The sequence below is a fragment of the Heloderma suspectum genome, chromosome 7 (assembly GCF_057233095.1).
Source record: "Heloderma suspectum isolate Gila_16-S chromosome 7, 16-S_ref, whole genome shotgun sequence".
Lineage (NCBI taxonomy): Eukaryota > Metazoa > Chordata > Lepidosauria > Squamata > Helodermatidae > Heloderma > Heloderma suspectum.
The window spans coordinates 103781782-103801986 of NC_139464.1; the positions used below are offsets into that span (position 1 = coordinate 103781782).

The following is a 20205-nucleotide window of genomic DNA, read 5'->3' on the forward strand; positions in this document are numbered from 1 at the left end:
GAGCGGGGGGCGGCAGGCGAGGCGAGGCGAGGCGAGGCGAGGCGGGCTCGTCACGTGCAGCAGGATGCTTCTGTTTGCCTGTAAATAAACGAGAAGCGGCCGAGCCCGGGGTGGCCGTATAAATGCCGCCTGTGCCCAGCGGCGGGGCTCCGGCGGCACGCGCAGGTGAGGGCCGGGCCCGGCCCGGGAGCGGGAGCTCGTCGCGCGGAGGCGCCCGAGGCGCGAGCGAGGAGAAGCCGGCGGCGCTTCAGCACTCGGACAGCGCCGCCTCGCGCGGCGCCGGCGCCGGGCGGGAAGGGAGCGAGCGAGCGAGCGAGCGGGGCGGGGCGGGGCAGCGGGCAAGGCTGGCGCGGCTGGCCGGAGGGGGCGCGCGGCGCGGAGGGGCAGGGGCTGGCATCCCCGCCCCCTTCGCCGGAGTGCGGCCTGGCCGTGGCTATCCAGAGCAGGGCAGGCGGCGCAGCGTGGGCGTCCCCCCCCCCAGCCTTTTTCTTCTTAAATTCCTGAGCAGGGGGCGGGGAACGTAAGACGCAGCTGCGCGCAGGGCAGGGGGAACTTTCCCTGCGGATGCTCGGCGCCACACGGAGGTGCTGAAGGCGCAGAATGTACCCCAGCAGCATCGTCAGCCAGGTCCTAGGGGCCAGCTCTTCTGGCAGAGCGGCGAGCCGGCAGAGGGCACTCAGAGCAGAAGAAATGGACGTTTCCATTTCCTCGACGTGGCCGGAGGAGCTGGCTACTTGAGAAAAAGGAGTTGGCTGTCACACAGCAGCTCCATGCAGTGGGGAGAAGTTGGCAGCTGGCTCTGCTACCATAAGCTGAATTCACCTGTGGATAGTCCAGGTGCAGGCTAAGCTCAGAGGGCACCCCGTACTTGATGGCTGGCTGCCTTTGGGGGTTGTGTGCTTTGGAAATGTTGCCCTTCTTCATTCTTTCCACCTGTAGGCAGGGCAGGGGCATGGCGGCAGGTGGTGGGGTTGATGGAGCTCTCCTGGATCTCGGTCGCTATGCGGTGGCCCGGCCCATCTACAATGAGCCAATCTTTCAAGAGGAGAATGAGAGGAAATTAGTGGTGTCCAAAACACTCCGGGAACGAGTCCAGAAAACTTGCAGGTGACTGATTGGCCCTTTGGGTGGGAAAGGGGAAAGTCTCATCCAAGGACTGAAAGAATCCTGGATCAAATGGGAGGTGGGCCATGGCAGGGAAACACAAGCAGTTTGCAGTGTTACTCTAGCAATTTTACATTTTGTCCCTGGCAGCTGTTCCAAGAAAAAAGCCGTTGAGATAACCAAGACCGTGTTTCCTATTATGGAATGGTTGCCTAAGTACAGGTTTAAAGAATGGCTTCTCAGCGATATAATTTCTGGCGTCAGTACTGGACTTGTGGGTACTTTACAAGGTAAGAAAGGTCCAAACATTTTCCTACTGAATGATTTTCACAGGAGAAATAAATAGGACTGTATTGGAGCTGCTCAAATGATGTCTTGCGGTTATGGGTCACTGCCTCTGTATTAACAGTGCAAACCTTTTCACCAACACACTTCAGAAGGATGAAATGGTTTGAGGATTAGGCTCACTTGGGCATTTCTCTAGCCTTGAAATGTTGCATTTCGAGATCCTTCTCTTTATCAAGAGCAATTGCTTCCTTCAAAATGTCCAAATAATGCTTAGAACTCCTGGCTTCTAACTTACTGATGGAGTCAGCATTATTTGGACATCTTGAAGAAATCAATTGCCCTTGACAAAAAGAAGAATCTCGAAACACATTGGGAACTATAAACATTGGTGTAGCTGTCTTTTGTTTTGTTTTGGCTTTTACAGCTTTTAAAAAATCCTCCTTGTTGTTTTTCCATGAATGCTGCCCAGATTTACTTGACTAACTTCTTTTCAGACTTGTTTGCAATCCTAGACACTTTAGGCTTGCTTCTGAGTAAGCACTGATAAGATCAGGCTGACAACCTCAATATTTACAGATCATGTGCTACATAACACGAACAGTTCAGATTTGTACATGCAGCTGAATATCAGATGTGAATTACAAATGTGGATTATACTTGTGTAAAAAGGAAAGTGCACTTTTAGTAAAGTACTACAGTTGTATGTAGATTTTAAAACAGAGGCCACTGTGAGATTAGTCACTGTTATTTTTTACTATTTCAGGTTTGGCATATGCATTACTGGCTGCAGTTCCAATTGGATATGGCCTCTACTCTGCTTTTTTCCCCATCCTGCCATACTTCTTCTTGGGAACATCAAAACACATCTCAGTTGGTAACTATGTACTTCATTTTAATATCCGCCAACTATTTCTTCCAGAGTGCTAAGTTTTATTCAAAGGTATTAATATTTTATGTGAGGAAGTCATATTGGTGGATCCAATTTGCTATTGTAGGCTTTTATGTTGGCACATTCTTGTTGGGTTTGAATTCTATACAGCTTCATGCTTATCCATGTTTTTCAGATAATAACTGGAAATAGCTTGCATCCATACATTACGTATGTGTAACCTCTTCTTTGGCTAGTGCAAGAATTTAGCAATTAGTAGCAGAAGCTACTTACATGACAACTGACCCACTGCCCATTGTGAGTTAGGTTCATATGGGCCCAAAAATAATAGCAGGGTGCTCCTATCTCAGAGTGCCACTTGCAATTATTATTTATATGACTCAAGTTATAGGTCTCTGTGAAAATAATGCATAAAACATTCATTACTGGGGAAACTAGTAGTTTATTATAAGTTTGGCAAGTTGGAAATGAATTAATTTCTCCTGTAGTAGCTGTGTTCTTAACCTGAAAAATGCTGGTTTAAACTTGCCTTTGATTTTTAGAACTGTACTGAGTGCTTCACATTGTTTTTATTATTTAATTGTTTTATTGTTAGCCACTTTAAGCACACTGGGTTGGATCCAGATTTAGGTGCATGCAACTAGGCCTGGTGGATGCAGACCTCCTTGCACTTTCCTCCCAACAGCAGCCTTTCCAACCCTCCAAGAATGCTATACAGAAGGTCAGGGAGCCTTGCTGAATGGGGTAGGGGGGAGGGAAGGGATCCACCAAAATAGCGTGGAGGCACAATTTGTGAGTGATTTTCAGGGATCCCTCCCCCTCCCCTTCCCCTTCATCCCTCCTTCACAACACAGCGTATCTTGACCCTCTGTGTAGGATTTTTGGGGGACTGGATGGATTCCCATCAGGAGGTGAAGGCAGAGAAATCCACTTCCACCAGCCCAGCTGCATGCATCTAAATCTGAATCCAATCCATCCTTAGGAAGTGGTGTATACATTTTAAATATATCTAAAATTCTTCCCAACAGGACCTTTCCCTGTGGTCAGTTTAATGGTAGGTTCAGTAGTACTGAGCATGGCACCTGATGAAAAATTCCTCATGGTTAGCAGTAACATGACGGGGCTGAACAAAACATTTATAGACACCGAATCTAGAGATGCAGAGAGAGTGCTGATTTCCAGCACCATCACCTTTTTGGTTGGCATTATCCAGGTAATATGACTGGGCAAAACAGTCTCAAACTGTTGCTGCTTTTATATTTTATTACATACCTGAGAAAACAACAACATAATGGAAGAAACAGCTTCACAGCAATTAATGTAATATTCTCCTCAGCTAGAAGTAAAATGCATTAAATTAGAATGCAAGTTTGCATGCCTCACATTTACAGTTTTGCACAATTTGATAATACCATTTAAGTATTTCTATACTTTTATGTTTGGGGATTAAAACCAACATTTGGAGCTTGTCTTCTGCAATCGAAAGTTTAGTTTCAATGCTTTTTTGTGTTCTTACATTTGAATTTGATAATTTTGAATGTGGGAAGATCTCTCAGTTACAAGGGGAACATTGTTTTTTTTAACCTATTGAAAATCTGTTTTTAAAAAACAAGGCCTCCTTTAAATCCATGATGGCAAAGAGAAAAAGGGAAATATAACTCATTTCACCATTTATGGGAGCAGGTTCTGTGAAAACATTAAAAGAAAACATGAACAAACAAGAAGGATGGACAAGAGACATGAACTTTAAGTTTACAATAAGATATGCAAGCCAGTGTAAATGTTCAACAGACTGAAGTGGTAAAGCTTCTTCTGCACTATGCTTCATCTGGTTGCTAATGGGGGAATCTTTCTTTCTTTCTTTCTTTCTTTCTTTCTTTCTTTCTTTCTTTCTTTCTTTTTTTCTTTCTTTTTTATATTGATCCGGTGGGGCAGAGGGAGAATTCTGAAAAAGTAGCAACCCAGGCTGAACCCTTATTCCTGAAATTCTAATTTTCTATATGCAGGGTTGTTTTTGTTTGGTTTTGTTTGTTTGTAGAACAGGAGCATTAAAACAGGAGCTCCCCCCCCCTTCTACCATCAGCCTGAAGTACAGTCAGGAAGAGCTTTATCACATGGTTAGACTGTCTGCTGCTGTTAACCTCCACAGGAGTTGTATACCTATTACAATGGTCCACACTAATTTGCAACTGGGGATTACTGAGGGGAATTCCGAGCTGGCATGGCTAAGTCCTAGTCGCTTTGTGTCAAAGCCCTAGTTGCTCTATATGGCATGTGGCGCTGCCTCAGACTGCAGACATAATCACGGGCTTGTTATTGAGCTTACCCTGTGGCAGTCATGGCAGTGAAGAACAGCACTTCTCTGCCACCATTCCATCCTTAGAATGTTATCCAGCAGAGTTTCCCCAAGAGTTCTGGGGCCTGTTACAGTGCCCACAAGGGGAAGTGAAGGTAGCCTTGGAGGCAGGCGATGACATGTTTGCTTAACATTTTAATTCTTTGTATCCACTCGACTTGGACATAGCTAGTTCTGCAGTTTAGTCTAGAGTGGTGTCCAGGTCCCATCTGGTCCTGAGCTGGATGAATTTCAGTTGTTGTGGTCTGAGGATGTGAATAAGGTGTTTGGAGAGGTGCATTCTGCTAACTCTTTGCTCAGCCCTTGCTTCTTGTGATTAACAACATTCAGTAGAAAGGGGTTGGCTAGCTGGGTCCAGAGAACGGTCGGGGTGACCTTAAAAGATAATGGTTGTGGGAGTGCTTCTGAAAAAGTCTTACTGACCCCTGATCATTGTCAAGTATTGGTTATTCACCAGTGCCCCCTTCTTGAGTGACGTGCTCGAGTGGGTGGCTGTTGAACTCCTGGCACTCTTGGATGAGCCTGATTATCTGGATCCATTTCAGTCCACTTTGGTATAGAACCTGGTTTGGTCTTCCTGATGCTGGGGGAGGAATGGAAGGGGGTGCGTGACTGCTAATTCTCCTGGACCTCTTGGTGGCCTTCAATACCATCAACTACGGTATCCTTCAGCATAGCCTCTCTGGGCTGGGAACTGGAGGCACTGTGCTTCAGTGGTTCCATTCCTACCCAGATGGCTGATTCCAGAAGGTGAAGCTTGGCAACTTCCATTCAGCCCCAGACCTTTCCGTTATGGGGACCCACAAGCTCCCATTCTCTCTCCTATGAATTCCCATGGGTTTACATTAACCTGTTGGGGAAGCTATCCAGGGATTTACAGTGAGGTGCGATCAATATGGACATGACTCTTAATTCTACTTCTCCTTTACATATGAGTTACATGATGCAACTGATGTGTTGAACTGGCGCCTGGAATTGGTAGCTGGCTGGATGAGGGCCAATAAAGTGGAGCTAGGCAAGATGGAAGGACTGAGAGGTTCATCTAGCCAGGGAAATGGAGGGCAGCCTGGGGTTGCACTCCCCCCTAAAGGATTACATGTGCAGTCTGGAGGATGCTCCTAGATCCAGCTTTGTCACTGGAAGCCCAAGTGATATCAGTAGCTGGGTGCACCCTTCACCACCTGAGGCTGGTGCACCAACTATGCCCCCCTTGGCCAAAGTTAACCATATGCTGGTGCCCTCCAGGTTAGAGCGCTGAAATATACTATATGTCGGGTTGCCTTTGGGAATTTCAGCTAGTTCAAAACAAGCTGCAAGACTTTTGACCAGGACCAGTTAGTGGGAACATATCCCACTGATTCTGAAATATCTTCACTGGTTAGCGGCCCATGTCTGGGCACAATTCAAAGTGCTGCTGCTTACCTTTAAAGCCCTACATGACTTTCAAGGACCAGGGTACCTGAAGGAATGCCTGTCATATCACCCACCTGCCCATCCATTGAGATAATTATTGAAGCTACACGCCTTTGGGTGTCCCTGCTGACAGAGATAAGGTGGGTAGAAAGTGGGGAGGGGGTTTTCTCCATTGTGGGGCCTTCCCAATTTTTTATTTTTTCCCCAGGTAGGGAGTCTAAATCAGAATTTTAAAAATGATGTGGTGTAATTACGCTGTAATGCTACTTAGCTGTTCAGAAAATGATCCAGTGCTTCTTCTTTTTTCCAGCTAGTGTTTGGAGCACTTCAGATTGGTTTTATTGTGAGGTATCTTGCTGATCCACTCGTTGGGGGCTTTACAACTGCAGCTGCTTTTCAAGTGTTTGTTTCACAGTTGAAAATAGTCTTAAATGTTTCAACCCACAACTACAATGGGGTTCTTTCCATTATCTATGTAAGTGTGTCTTGCTAAACTCAGCTTTGTTCCTTGGCATATTATCCCTTTAGGGATAATTTTAGATCATTTTACCATCTAACTTAAGAATTTCATATAGGATGGATAGCAGATTATGGGAAGGGCAGGTTTGATTCCCGCTGTTTCCCCATTGCAGATTTTGTCAAATTTATGGACAAATCAATTGTATGAAATCTATTGACATGAGAGTCTGAATAATCATTCTGATTTAATCATTATTTTATTAATAATTATACAAATTAATAATAATAGCAGTAGGAGCACACATATCCTCTAAGCACCTGGTTGGTTGTTGTTGTTCAGTCGTTCAGTCATGTCCAACTCTTCGTGACCCCATGGACCATAGCACGCCAGGCCTTCCTGTCCTGCGCTCTCTGCCAGAGTGTGCTCAAGTCCATATTCATTGCATCAGTGATGCTATCTAGCCATCTCATCCTCTGCCATCCCCTTCTCCTTTTGCCTTCAATCTTTCCCAGCATCAGGGTCTTTTCCAGGGAGTTTTCTCTTTGCATTAGGTGGCCAAAATATTTCAGCTTCAGTATCTGTCCTTCCAATGAGCAGTCAGGGTTGATTTCCTTTCGGATGGACTGATTTGACCTCCTTGCAGTCCAGGGGACTCGTAAGAGTCTTCTCCAGCACACTGTCCCCTTTAATAGTGGTGATCACCTGTTGGGGGAAGGAGAGGCCATGAGACAGGTAACAGTTCATCCCATATGGTAGCAAGGGTTAGTGACTAGTGTGAAAACATCCACATCAAACCTGGTTTATTTAAATATTTATAAGCCACCTTTCTGAACCAAGTTCATCCAAGACAGCAAAAAAATACAAGCATAAAAATAAAGTAATATAATATTATAAACATACACACACACACCTTATATATAAATACATCCCTGCATTTAAATGATATAATAGATTAAAGACAAAGCAAATAAACTGCAGCTTCTTTCAAGTCTGAGAAACGGCCTTGAAGAAAGTTAATTTAGCTATTAGATCACTGAAGTGTGTGTGTGTGTGTGTGTGTGTGTGTGTGTCTATGTATTACAAGTGAGATCTGCAACAAAATGTTGTATTGTGAAGTGTTCCACTTCAGGATGTGAGCCAGCCAGCCAGCCATACTGTTTTCCGAGATACTCCATTCCATTACCGTCCCAGCACTCCATGCCCACTGAACATGCTCAGTCCCCAGTGCGCTGTTCTAGGGTTCATTCTCCCCTCTGCCCTGCCCTGCTCCTCGCCTTAGGATTTTTTCCTAAAGAATAATTTGTACTGCAAATCTTAGGGTTTCCCAAAACCTCCTGATACCTATGTCTTGCATGTGGATGGTGCTGTTTTGGTATCCACACTTGGAGAATGAGTTTGCTGTTAATATATAACAAGATACATGCACACACACACACACAAATGCAAGAAATTCACTGATTTAATTAATAACTAAATAAATGCATGCACGTCAAGACACATAGAGTCAAGTGATACTGTAATCATAAGGCATTCTGTAATTAAATACATCTAAGCCAGAACTATTTGGGCTTTCCTGCTGCATGGAGGAAGTGAAGTGAAGGACCACAGCTCTGAAAATAAGACAGTATTACTAACTGTATTTATTTATTTAAGAGAGCTTCGGCTATTGGGTAGTACAGAAATAAACAAACATATACATTATTTATTTATTTAAAATTAGACCACAAAAACCTGGATGAGCATACATCAAGTATCTGAACAAGAGTGTCAATATTTTGTCACCCATTGCAGGCACATGAATCAAGTGGTGCTGGTTTTCTCAAAAGCATTATATACAATATTGCAAGACTCTTGTTTTCTTTTAGAATTTACAGTCTTAGATGCTCATTTACATGGAAGTAAGTGACACTACACTCAGTGGGACTTACTTTCAAGTTAAGTGTGTATGGGATCATAGAACAATAAAGTTGGAAGGATCTCAAAGATTATATAGTGCAGGGGTGGGCAACTTGTGGCCCTCCAGATGTTTTGGTCTACAGTTCCCATCAGCCCTAGCCAGCATTGTCGATGGTGAGGGACGATGTGAGTTGTAGGTCAAAACATCTGTAGGCCAAAACATGTGGAGTTCAACCCCCTGCAAGTGTAGAAAATCCAGTACTACATCCTTGACAGGTGGCCATCCACCCTCTAATTAAAAATCTCTAGTGAAGGAGAGGCCACCACCTTCCAAGGCAAGTCTGTTCTGCTGTCAAACAGCTTGCACTATGAGAAAGCTCTTCCTAATGTTTAGTCAAAATCCTTTGTTTGCATAATTTGAAACCATTGATTCAGGTCCTATCTTCTGGAGCAACAGAAAACAAATTTGCTCTATCATTTATGTGTTTGCAGCCCATAAATTGGCAGGGATTTGTTTCAAAGTTTGTCTGAAGCTGTAATTATGTTATGTATCTTTGTAAAAGCCGTATTCTCCAACTATTTGAATGGAAGCATTTTACATTGGCTTTTTTGTCTTGTGTTTTAGACCCTTGTAGAAATATTTCAAAATATTGCAACCACCAACATTGCTGATCTCATTGCTGGTCTGCTGACCATTTTTGTTTGTATGGTAGTCAAGGAAATAAATGATCGGTTCAGACACAAGATCCCTGTTCCTATTCCTATAGAAGTGATTGTGGTAAGCCAACAGCTTTAACAAACTCAAAGGTCTGAACTGGCAGGAGGGCAAGATCAATCTTCTCCATTCATGCTGTTATTTCTTTTGGTTTCAGACAATAGTAGCCGCTGGCATTTCATATGGTGTTGACCTGGAGAAAAAGTACAATGCAGGCATTGTTAAACATATTCCTAGTGGGTGAGTGCAAATTTTTGGCATTTTTAATTAAAACAAATGCGTGAGTGCAGCCACATTTTAAGTAGGCAGTAATGGTTTAGAGAGCAATCCTAAGGAAGGCCAGGGAGGACCGAAGCAGCAGTTCTCCCTGTGACACTGATACCACAAGCCCTGCCAGCTCAAGCCAGCACGGGGGGAGGTGTGGGGGAAGGTTTTGCTGGGCTTTTCAGTCTAGAGGATCTTGTATCTTAAATCCCCCCGCCCTCTTGAAAGCAATGGTGGGGCAGTTACAGTTTACATTAGTTACACCAGTTCCAGGCTGCCACAGCTGTCAGCAGAACAGCTTTGAATCCAGTCGATCCAAAACCCCACTCCACCATGGAACGCCCCATTCGGGGGCCTTAGAGCAGCTACCACCAGTGGGAAAACTGCCAGCAGCAGCTGCACCTACTGAGAGCTTGGCAGGCAGAACAGGGGCCTCTGTAGCAGTGGGGCCCCCTGCCGGCGGAGGTCCTCCCTGCTGATTTAGGGCTGCCACTGTCATATCGTGACCTGTCCGCTAGGCAGCTCCAGGGGACATCACTGCACTCTTCTATTAATGGCAATAGTAAGGCCACATGACAAATAACATGTTGTCTACATGGACATAGTTGAGTGTAGGGAAAAGCATGTTCACCTGGATACACTGAAATATATAAAGATCAAACAGTGTCTATTTTACTGCATCTAATTGGCAGCAGAATTGGCAGAATTACACAGTGAGTATACTCATGACAAGACAAAATCAGGTTCAATCCTGCCATGTTTTTCTCTACGTATATGTACACACATGTTGCTAAAATATTGTGTGTGAGGTATGGGAGAAAGAATAGGAGTGGGAAGTGGGAATGAGAGAGAGAGAGAGAGAGATTGGCACAGAAATTGTTAAGCTTTTTCCCCCAGGGGCCAATCTACACTAGCATGTCTGGCTCACTCACATGGCATACAACACAGTCCCCAACCTGTTGTCCTGATGCTATTTCTCTGTCAATAGTCAGTTTTACCCTAAACTACTTTTATGACCTTTTTTATTGGTGGTAGTGGTTTTCATGTGCTGCCAAGTTAGGTGCGTGCATTCTTACTGGTGCAGGGCCAGTGAAAGCTCTCCTGTTGCATGAGGCACAAGAGCACACACATATGCCTCTGCCACACTGGCCACTTTTTAAGCCAGGGTGGCTCTTCAGAGAGACCACCTGCTCACCTGCCCTCTGGATCACCCTGAGAGGATCCTCAGGGTGAGCCAGAGGGTGGGTGGCTGCTCTGGGGAGCCCCACTGGTTGATCCCCCCCCACGGCAGTATTTGCTGCAGTGGGTGAGCAGAGCCATCAGTGTCAAATCCTGACTTCCTGATACTGAGGCTCAGGTTTCAGTAAAGCTTTTATTACAGCAACTCCAGTAATTTGCTTTGAGCCTTTACAGCTTCAATATGTATCAGGAGGGAACAGGTTATAATGCAGTTCCTTAATAAAGTTCTGTTCCTAGCTTTTCCAGTGAAAGATCCTGATAGACCAGGGTACAGAAGAAGTCCAAACTAGTTTATAATTCCATCAAAGAAAGAAGACAAGGAAGCACTTCAGGTTGGAAAGGTGTTGTGTCCAGCAAACTCTACTGCCCATTGCTCTCGTTTGAATAGAGGGGAGTGTCCGCAAAAGATCACTATCAGACATTCAATCCTGGCAAGGAAACACATGCTACACCTCACCAGATGCCTTTGTTCCACCTTCTTAAGTTGATGTTGCATCCTAGGACACACCACAGAAGTCCCCTCCCCTGAAGAGTCCTCCCCTTGCTGCTCTGTTCCCATGGAAGATGTCTCTGGTCAAGAAGCTGGGGCCTCTGTCAAGGTCAGGTTTCCCAGCTGTTGAAGATCAGCCATATCAGAATCCGTACTCTCACTACCTCCCAGCTTGTGACCAGGTGGGAGGCCTGGTATAACTGAATTCTCAGGCATCTAGCTTCACTTGGCTGAGCTTGATTCCACAGCATCCCCTTTGACTCAGAATCAGTCCTTCTGGATTGGGACAAGGTCTGACAATCATCGCTCTCTGGAGCACCCGCTGTTGTGCTGCCAGGCCATGCAGCAGCTCCAGAGAGCCCTATTGCCCTATTGGCAAATGTCACAGTGAAGAGCAGCCAATGGGGCTCTCTGGAGCACCCACTCAGCAGCTCCCAGAGGGGGAGGGCTCAAGGTAGTTTGGGGGGCATGTATTTGCTGCTCCTCCCACTCTGCCACCCAAGGCGGGGGCTTCACCCTGCTTCATGGGAGGGCTGACCCTGGACTGGTTGGACTGCAACAGGTTTCTCCTCCTCTCATTCCCTGTGCTTTCCTCACACACTGATTTGGATCTGGGCACTTTCTCTGGCTGCTTGGACAGATGAATGGATGGACAGAGCGTGCCCACCTGCGAAAGGGATTGGGGCTGCTGCATCTCCTTCGAGTGCCATGGAATGCAATTTAAAACAAAGGAAAGAAGTGGGGGATTAAAAAGAAAAGCAAAGAAGGGCAATCCCTTCACACAATGGGATCAGGACGTGCAAAGGGTTAATTTCTAAAAGAAGAGGTTCCAGAGTTTAGGGTTGAGGAAGCCCAGGCCTGCTGACCTAGCTGAAATCCTGCTGCCCCAGTGCATATTTATTATAACCAGTCAAGCATATACATTGCCCTAATGGTTTTTATGTTACAGGTGAGGATTGTCATTCATGACTTCCCACTAAATGAAGAATATAGAACTTTTTATTTTGCAACAAACAATTTTCCAACAGAGTATAGTCTGTGTACTGCAGGGAGAAGAGTTGTTTAGTGAATTTCCCCCCTATATTGTGAAGCAAGAAAGTAATAATAATTTGTTCAAATTATCTATAACTATTGTATTTGTAGAATACATGCATATACACATGCTCATTATATGATTCTTAATTTGTTTAGATTTTTGCCTCCTGAACCTCCAGCTGTCAGCATGTTTGGAGACATGATAGCATCTGCCTTTTCCATTGCTATTGTTGGTTATGCAATAGCTGTGTCGGTAGGCAAAGTGTACGCAACCAAATATGACTATGCTATTGATGGAAACCAGGTATGTGAAACCAAAGTGCTTCTTAAAAACAATGAAGTGTAAGCTAAAATGTATTTAATTATGTGTGGAGAATAGCATGCATTATATTATTTTCCAGTAACATAGGAATGCTTATATCTGAGGTTACGTAGTTGATGCATTGAGTGGGGGAATTGATGCTCTGTTTTAATAGAGTAAATAAACCATTTCACAGCAAGGGCAGAGCTAGATGAGAAAACAACAATGGAATAACAACAACAACAACAACATCAGACCTATGTCAAGCCTTTCCTGCCACCACTTCATAATGTTTAGAAAAATGTGACATGATGTAATGATCAACAGGTGTCTCTGCACAAGCGATTTATTGCACGCTTGTGATTGGCCACTCACAGAAGTTTGCAGGTCCTTTACATGATGTCATCAACCTCCAGGACATCTCCTGCACTTTCCCCCATTTATCCCGCTTTCAAAAAGATCAGAGATACGCTGGAATAAAAAACCTGCAGGATATCGCCAGTATGTAATGCTGCATAGCGCTATAATTTGGCCACTAGATGGCAATGTTTCATTGAAAATATAAAAAGCCCCGGTAAGGCTGGCAAGAAAGGGCGTTTTCAATTCCATGTCACGTGTTCGTCATCTAAAGGAGCCCATCCTAATCACGCCATGGAAACGGAAGCAGAAAGCCCCGATAAGGCTGTGGTATTTTTCCATAATGTAGAGAAGCCCAATGAGTTTCCCCCTGTCTAGAGCCCCCTAGCTGCCTCTTTAAGTCCCCTCCAATAGCCAACTCACGACACAGATGAAAGGGATTCTTTCCAAGGCTTTATTCCTTTACAACTTAATGACTCTTTCAGATGCTAATCACCAGCGACTAAGCAAGGAAACGCACTGGGGTAGTTAGCAGAGTAGCCTAAGCTCTGGGTAAGGCAGTTGGTCCCCGTTTGAAGGGGAAGAGCGGGAAAACTCTGAACTTATGGGCTATGGAGAGGTCCTCCCTCTATGGAGAGATCCTCAGGACACGACCATTGTTTTAGCACCAAGCGGGCAGAGCGCCGCCTCTCGGAGCCCTCCATCAGGCGCCGCTCCCCCCATCTCCGCCGAGCGTCCAGCAAGATCCCATCCCCCGCTCTCTCACTGCTAGGGTCACTATCTCTCTCAGGAATGCAGGCAGGAGGAATCTCTCCCTGCCGCTGTGCCTGTGAGAGATGAGCAAACTCCTCTCCCATGGGTGGTTGGTCCTCCTCAGAATCAGAACTACTCTGGGGCTCTATGGGCTCAGTATCCACCCTGACACACACACCCTCACTGTTTATTATTGACTACTTCTGGAGGGAAGGGAATGTGCATCATGTCACACATTTCCATATCTATATGGTAAAGAGGCAGGAGGGGGATCATTACATAGGACTGCTACTTTCAGAACTGGAATCAACCCCATGTTTAGGTTCCACATTTTAGTTCCAGCTTCAGATGTGAGTTAAAAAAAAATGTGTATGTAATCTAGCCAAAGTGATTCAACTACATTGGACGTTCCTTATAATTAGCAAAACATGCTAAAATTACAACATTTCAAATGTGGGACGCATTATGTGCATTACACCTAAACTGAAAGTATGTTGAGTCTATGCTAGTTATTCATATGATAGCAATGAGGCTGTATAATATGTGCTATTGCTCTTATTTGGGAGGATGTTATGCTCCCACGAGTAGACCTAGAATAGAGCTACGCAAGTTTCTACATATTTTTATTGTTGGAAAGATGTCGCAGATATGTATACCTGTTAAAGAAGAGACAATGAGTGAATTTGTAAACAAAAGGAGGAAAGTCAATATTGCTCATTATTTTGAGGAGGGGAAAATACATTTGCAGTTAATATTGTTTAATTTGCTCTATTCTAGGTGAAGTCCTAAAAAGGAACTTGCTTGATAATGCCACTCTGTTAAGAAAAATCTTTACATAAGCTCACATCCACCACACAGCTACTGTTTAAATACCACTTGATTTAAACATTCATATTCGGGCAATACTTGATTAGAGCAACTAACAGTCACAAAATAGTGTGCAAGCTTTTGAGTTCTACAGAACTCTCCATCAGGCAAGATGGTAAAGAAAGCAACTGGAGTGGGGCGGGGCGGAAAAGGTGGTTGATGTTCAACCATGGAATCTGCATCCAGTTCCGGTCTTGAGGAGGAATGTGGGAAGAGGCTGCATGCATTCAAATTAAGCTCTGTCACAGCAGGGAGAGCAACCTCTGGCCCGCAGAGGGTCCAATCCGGGCTGCAGAGGATTGAGCACCCTCTGTGAGCCCTGCCTCCTAGGGAAGAGGTATCTCCATGTTATCAGGTGCTGATGAGATAGTTTCAGGTTGCACCCAGGACTTGCTCAAGGGCTGCTGGGGTGGAGAAACGAACCAACAATGCTTGATCTCCCATTTTGGGGAAAATTTGTTACTCAAAAACTGTCTCCAGCCTTAGGCAAAACACCCAGTTCTTTGAGAGGTGGAAAAGAGAAGTAGAGAGAAACTAGGCAGTTTTAATTTCAACTGCTGGAGATAATTTTAGATGGTGACTTAGGTTAAAAAGTCAACAAAAGCCACACTGGGCAGCTTCACAATTTGGGAATCTGCGGCATGTCTTGTTTTATAGTTCTATGGAAATGTTTATATGTACTATAAAAGGATCTTGTTTTTTTTAAACAAAACTTTGTTTACACCATCTTCTAATTTTCTAGGAGTTTATTGCCTTTGGGATCAGCAATATGTTTTCAGGAGCTTTTTCTTGTTTTGTTGCTACTACTGCTCTATCTCGCACAGCAGTACAAGAAAGCACTGGTGGAAAAACCCAGGTAACTCGGAACTAGTATTAAAGATCATCCTACTGCATAGCCATTCTCTGAAATGTCTGTATTACTGATTTTGTGGGTGGCATATTTGAAGAAAAGACCAAACAGTTAATTAACTTCCTTGATTATTATTATTTATTATATTTCTATACTGGCTCATAGCTGAAGCTATCTGCGCGATTTACAAAGGTTAAAACGTTAAAAGTACAATATGCAAAATTTAAAATAAAGAAACACACAAACAGACAGTGTACACAAAGACTGTACCTAAAAACAACTTTGAGCAATCAGCCAAACCATAAAGAAATCCAGGCTCAATTAAAACTCATCACATGCTGCCAAATGCCTGGGAAAAGAGAAAAGTCTTGACCTGGCACTGAAAAGATAACAATGTTGGCGCAAGGCGGGTCTCATCAAGGAGATCATTCCAAAGTTGTGGGGCCACCACCTAGAAGGCCCTCTCCGTTGTTGCTGTCTTCTCAGCCTCCCTTGGAGTAGGCACCCAGAGGAGGCCCTTAAATGCTGAGCGTAGTGTATGGGTATGTTTGAGCTGGGAGAGATGCTTCGTCAGGTATTGTGGTCCTGAGCCATGTAAGGCTTTATAGGCTAAAACCAGCACCTTGAATCAGGCTTGGAAACATATAGGCAGCCAATGCAAATGGGCCAGAGTAGGTCTTATATGTGTAGACCTTGTGGTCCCTGTTATCAATCTGGCTGCCACATTTTGCATGAGCTGCAGCTTCTGAACCATCTTTAAAGGCAGCCCCACATAGAGGGGGGTCCTTGATCCCAATTTCTTACTTCTTTGGCATAAAATAAAGGGGATGAGGACCTTACAAACAGAGAGGAGCACCTCATTTAAGTGGTATCACTTATTCTGCATGTAATAGGAACTCCATTATCTGAACCTTGGTAATAAAGGATAGGAATAACTTATTCCTTCTATATTTTTGGACTGCAATCCTAAACTCAATAGGAGTAAGCCCCGTTAGATACAGTAGAATTTGAGTAAAGATGGACAGGACTGCACTGTTAGTCCTGTTTAGTGTCCCCCTGCCCTATTTACTTGCTTATGTACAACTACACTTGGCGCATCTCTACACCAGCCTAAAATCCTGCATTTAAAACAGGGCTTTTGGCTTCTGTTTTAAATGCAGGATCACGGCTCCCTTATTCACATGCTTCCTTTCCCCCCTCCCCTTCTCCCCTCCTTCTCCCCATATCTGAGTCTTCCATTGTCTTTCATTGATCCTGAAATTCTTCTCAAAGGCCAGCAGGCGGCACAAGTCTGGCCAGTTGGTGGTGACCCACGTCCTGCTAAAGACCCCTGGTCATAGGAGGGGACGCAAGAGGAAATGGAGTGTAGTGCCAAGGAAGAAAGCCTCCCCCCTTCCCTCCCAGTCTGTCTCTGAATCAGAGGCCCTGAATTGGGAGTTGGACTCGATGGCCTTGTAGGCCCCTTCCAACCCTACTATTCTATGATTCTATTCTATGATCTCGCGCCTCTTCTTGCCACTTTTACTGTTTTCACGGAGGAAACTGAAGCGGAACACAACGGGGTAATTTGATAGCTCATTATCTGTGATCTATTTAAAAATGGAGCAAAGGGCATTTAGTGCAGGAGACACTTTGAATGATCATGGCATCACATAAAGAGCCTGCAAACTTCCATGATGAAGCAATCTCAATTGCAGGACAAAAGCTCAGTGTGAAGGAGCCCTTGGTCAAGGTCAGGGCTCATATCTCCAACACTCTGGTGAGGTCCAATGTGCATCACTGCCACACTTATAGTGACTGCTTTTATTTCCTCAGGCCATGGCAGCCTCTTGCTTATGATGAACAGGTTGCCTAAGACTGGAATCCTATACACACTTTCCTGGGAGTAAGTCCCATTGAATTCAATGAGACAGGCATAGGATTCTGCTGTAAACCATTTGAAACTGGCAGAAATTGCAATGTTGCCCACCATCACCTAACCTCCATGAAAGTACCATGTCTGCCTATGTGGTAATGAGACAGATGACACATTTGCCCCAAGCAAGCAACTGTCATAGGCTGAGAAAAAATGCAGTCAGCACAAGACATGTTAGTGAAAAATCTAAATGGCACCCCGACACTGACAGGGCAATATGGGAACATTCAGACAGAATGTTCTGCTGGGCAAGCCTCATTTAAATAAATGGGAATTATTAATTTACTTAACTAGGCCCTGCACAGGAGAAGTTCTCGATTGATTTTGCCCTATAGGTCAGGTCCGTCTGTCTCCTATTCTGCTACCCTTAATGGCCCCTGGAATCTGCCATCTGTGGTGGCCGCCTCCTGGTAGGGCTGCCTCTGACAGGGCAATCGTTATTTATTGAACAAGACATGTTGTGTTTGAATTAATGGAGGTCAGAGTCACATATCCACCTTGGGGGTTATTCTGTGCCTGCACTGACTTGTATTTCCGAGTCCAGATTGAAAACAGAGAAGCTGCAGCAGTCGCATGAATACTTCACCAAGACCCAGAGAATGCAGCTGAGAATATGCAGCCTCAGGGCTCTTCAAATAATAGCTTGCAGGGACAACACCGAATGTGGACCTGGGTTTCTGAAGGGGTGCACTTAGGAAGCATGTTAAAATGCATGCGGGAATCTGCCTTATGCCTTTGGTATATGCATAATTAAAGCTAATTTAAAGACTAATAAAAATACAAGTTTTTATGAGCCCTGTGGTACTTAGTTAAATGTGCTTTTATGGTAACCAGCTTATTTTGAGTTTGCCCCCTGTGTTGCTTTAAAAAGCCACTGTCCATATTTAGCCTACTAAGGGTTTTTAAGCTAAACATTATACATAAATATACTTAACAGCCTATTTCCTTGATTATTGAAAACATTTCCTTTTCAGGTTGCTGGCATAATCTCAGCTGGAATTGTGCTGATTGCCATTGTGGCTTTGGGGAAACTGCTGGAACCTTTGCAAAAGGTATTTTATTTTTATACTTCTTGCAATCACACTACCAACAACTTCATTGGGTTGTGTCCATTGTTAGTCTGAATTAAATCTCATTCATTTCAATGGGTCTAGTCTAAGTAGGACTAACATTGGATAATAAAAACCCATTCACAGCTGCATAAATTTATGTAATGTTTCAGTTCTGTCCCTGATAAGCAGAACACTCTATCCTTTTCACTTCCTGTTCCTCTTCTCACACGCACAAAGGGCATCTCTACACCAGCCTAAAATCCTGCATTTAAAACAGGGCTTTCTGCTTCTGTATTAAATGCAGGATCACAACAATTCCCTTTTTCACCCACTTCCTTTTCCCCCTCCCCTTCTCCCCGTATCTAAGTCTTCCATTATCTTTCATTGATCTTGCTCCTCTTCTTGCTGCTTTTCCTCTTTTTACGGAAGGAACTCGAGTGGAACACAGCAGGGTAGTTTGATAGCTCATTATCTGCAATCTATTTAAAAACGGAACAAAGGGCATTTAGTACAGGAGATGCCTTGGAGGTTCATGGCGTCATGTAAAGAGCCTTCAAACCTCCGTGAAGGAGCAATCTCAGGATAAAAGCTCTGTGTGAAGAAAGCCAAAGACTGACATACAAATGTGTATACTGCCAGTAAATGTCTCCCTTATTAATGTCCCTTTCTCTCTTTGTTTCAGTCTGTGTTGGCAGCTGTGGTCATTGCCAACTTGAAAGGGATGTTCATGCAAGTGTGTGATGTCCCCCGTTTGTGGAGGCAGAGCAAGGCAGATGCTGTGAGTGCTTTAGTGTTTGATTCATAAACACGTGAATTGTCAATCATATTTTGAATTAAACTCTGCCTTTTAATTTCATTTAATAATTAATAGATAATTAGATGGGGTTGCACTCCCCCTGAAAGACCAAGTGCGCAGTCTGAGAGTCCTCCTGGAGTCTGAGCTAACTGGGGAAGCCCAGGTGGCTGCTGTGTCCAGGCGTGGTTTTTTCCAGCTTAAGCTGGTATGCCAACTGTGGCCCTATCTGGAGAGGATGGACCTTGCCTCAATTATCCATGCACTAGTCACTAGCCAGGCTGGACTACTGTAATGCGCTATATGTGGGGTCCCTTTGAAGATGGTCCAGAAACTCCAGCTTGTGCAGAATGCGGCTGCCTGAGTATTGGTGGGGGCGAGGCGATTTGATCATATAACGCCTATACTGCGCCAGCTGCACTGGTTACTGGTGCGTTTCCGAGCCCAGTTCAAAGTACTGGTTTTGACCTTTAAAGCCTTAAACGGTTTGGGACCAAGTTACTTGAAGGAGCGCCTACACCCATATCAGCCTGCCTGCACTTTAAGATCAGAAAGAGAGGCCCTTCTCATTTACCCACCCGTGACAGCAGTCAGATGGGTGAATATATGTGAGAGAGCCTTCTCTGCAGTGGCCCCACACCTTTGGAACAAGCTGCCATCAGAGGTCCGCCATGCTCCGTCACGGCAGACTTTTAAGAAGGCCTTGAAAACATTATTTTACCTTGGCCTTCTCTTGATATGACTGCTGCTGTTGTTGTTGCTAACATCATTGTTGGTTTTACTGTTGGTTTTGATTGTTGGCTTTTTCTGTTTTGATTGTTTTTGTTTTTTATCACTTTTAATATTTTAACTGTTTTTATGTATTTTATTGTTGTAAGCCGCCTTGAGAGGGCTTCTGCCCTGAAAGGTAAATAAATAAATAAAATGCTCAGGTCACTGAATAATGTGCTGCATAGAAGAAATGCTGCAGCCTACAGTGCTAGACTCCTTGGTTATTACAGCAGGTTTCTGGTGACTGAGGATCCAAAAGATGCAGATGTGCTCTGACGATCCAAACAATTCCTTATGGCTTTTAAATGCCACAGATAAAATGGTCTAAACATTCTGGCCTTTTCTAAAGTTGCTTTCCAACATAGGCTTCATTGGCACTGAGGTGGAAAAACAGAGC

The 20205-nt window shown here is 44.4% G+C and overlaps 1 protein-coding gene across 1 annotated transcript in view; it reads left to right on the top strand.

Annotated features, from left to right (window-relative positions):
• The first annotated feature begins 952 nt into the window (after positions 1-952).
• Positions 953-20205, top strand: part of SLC26A4 (solute carrier family 26 member 4) — a 38889-nt gene continuing 19636 nt past the window's right edge. The window contains exons 1-11 of the mRNA XM_084811047.1: positions 953-1107; positions 1255-1394; positions 2156-2266; positions 3310-3494; positions 6361-6525; positions 9032-9184; positions 9279-9361; positions 12306-12453; positions 15170-15283; positions 18167-18244; positions 18927-19022. Coding sequence (XP_084667173.1) covers positions 953-1107; positions 1255-1394; positions 2156-2266; positions 3310-3494; positions 6361-6525; positions 9032-9184; positions 9279-9361; positions 12306-12453; positions 15170-15283; positions 18167-18244; positions 18927-19022 — 1428 coding nt within the window. The remainder of the gene's footprint in view (positions 1108-1254; positions 1395-2155; positions 2267-3309; positions 3495-6360; positions 6526-9031; positions 9185-9278; positions 9362-12305; positions 12454-15169; positions 15284-18166; positions 18245-18926; positions 19023-20205) is intronic.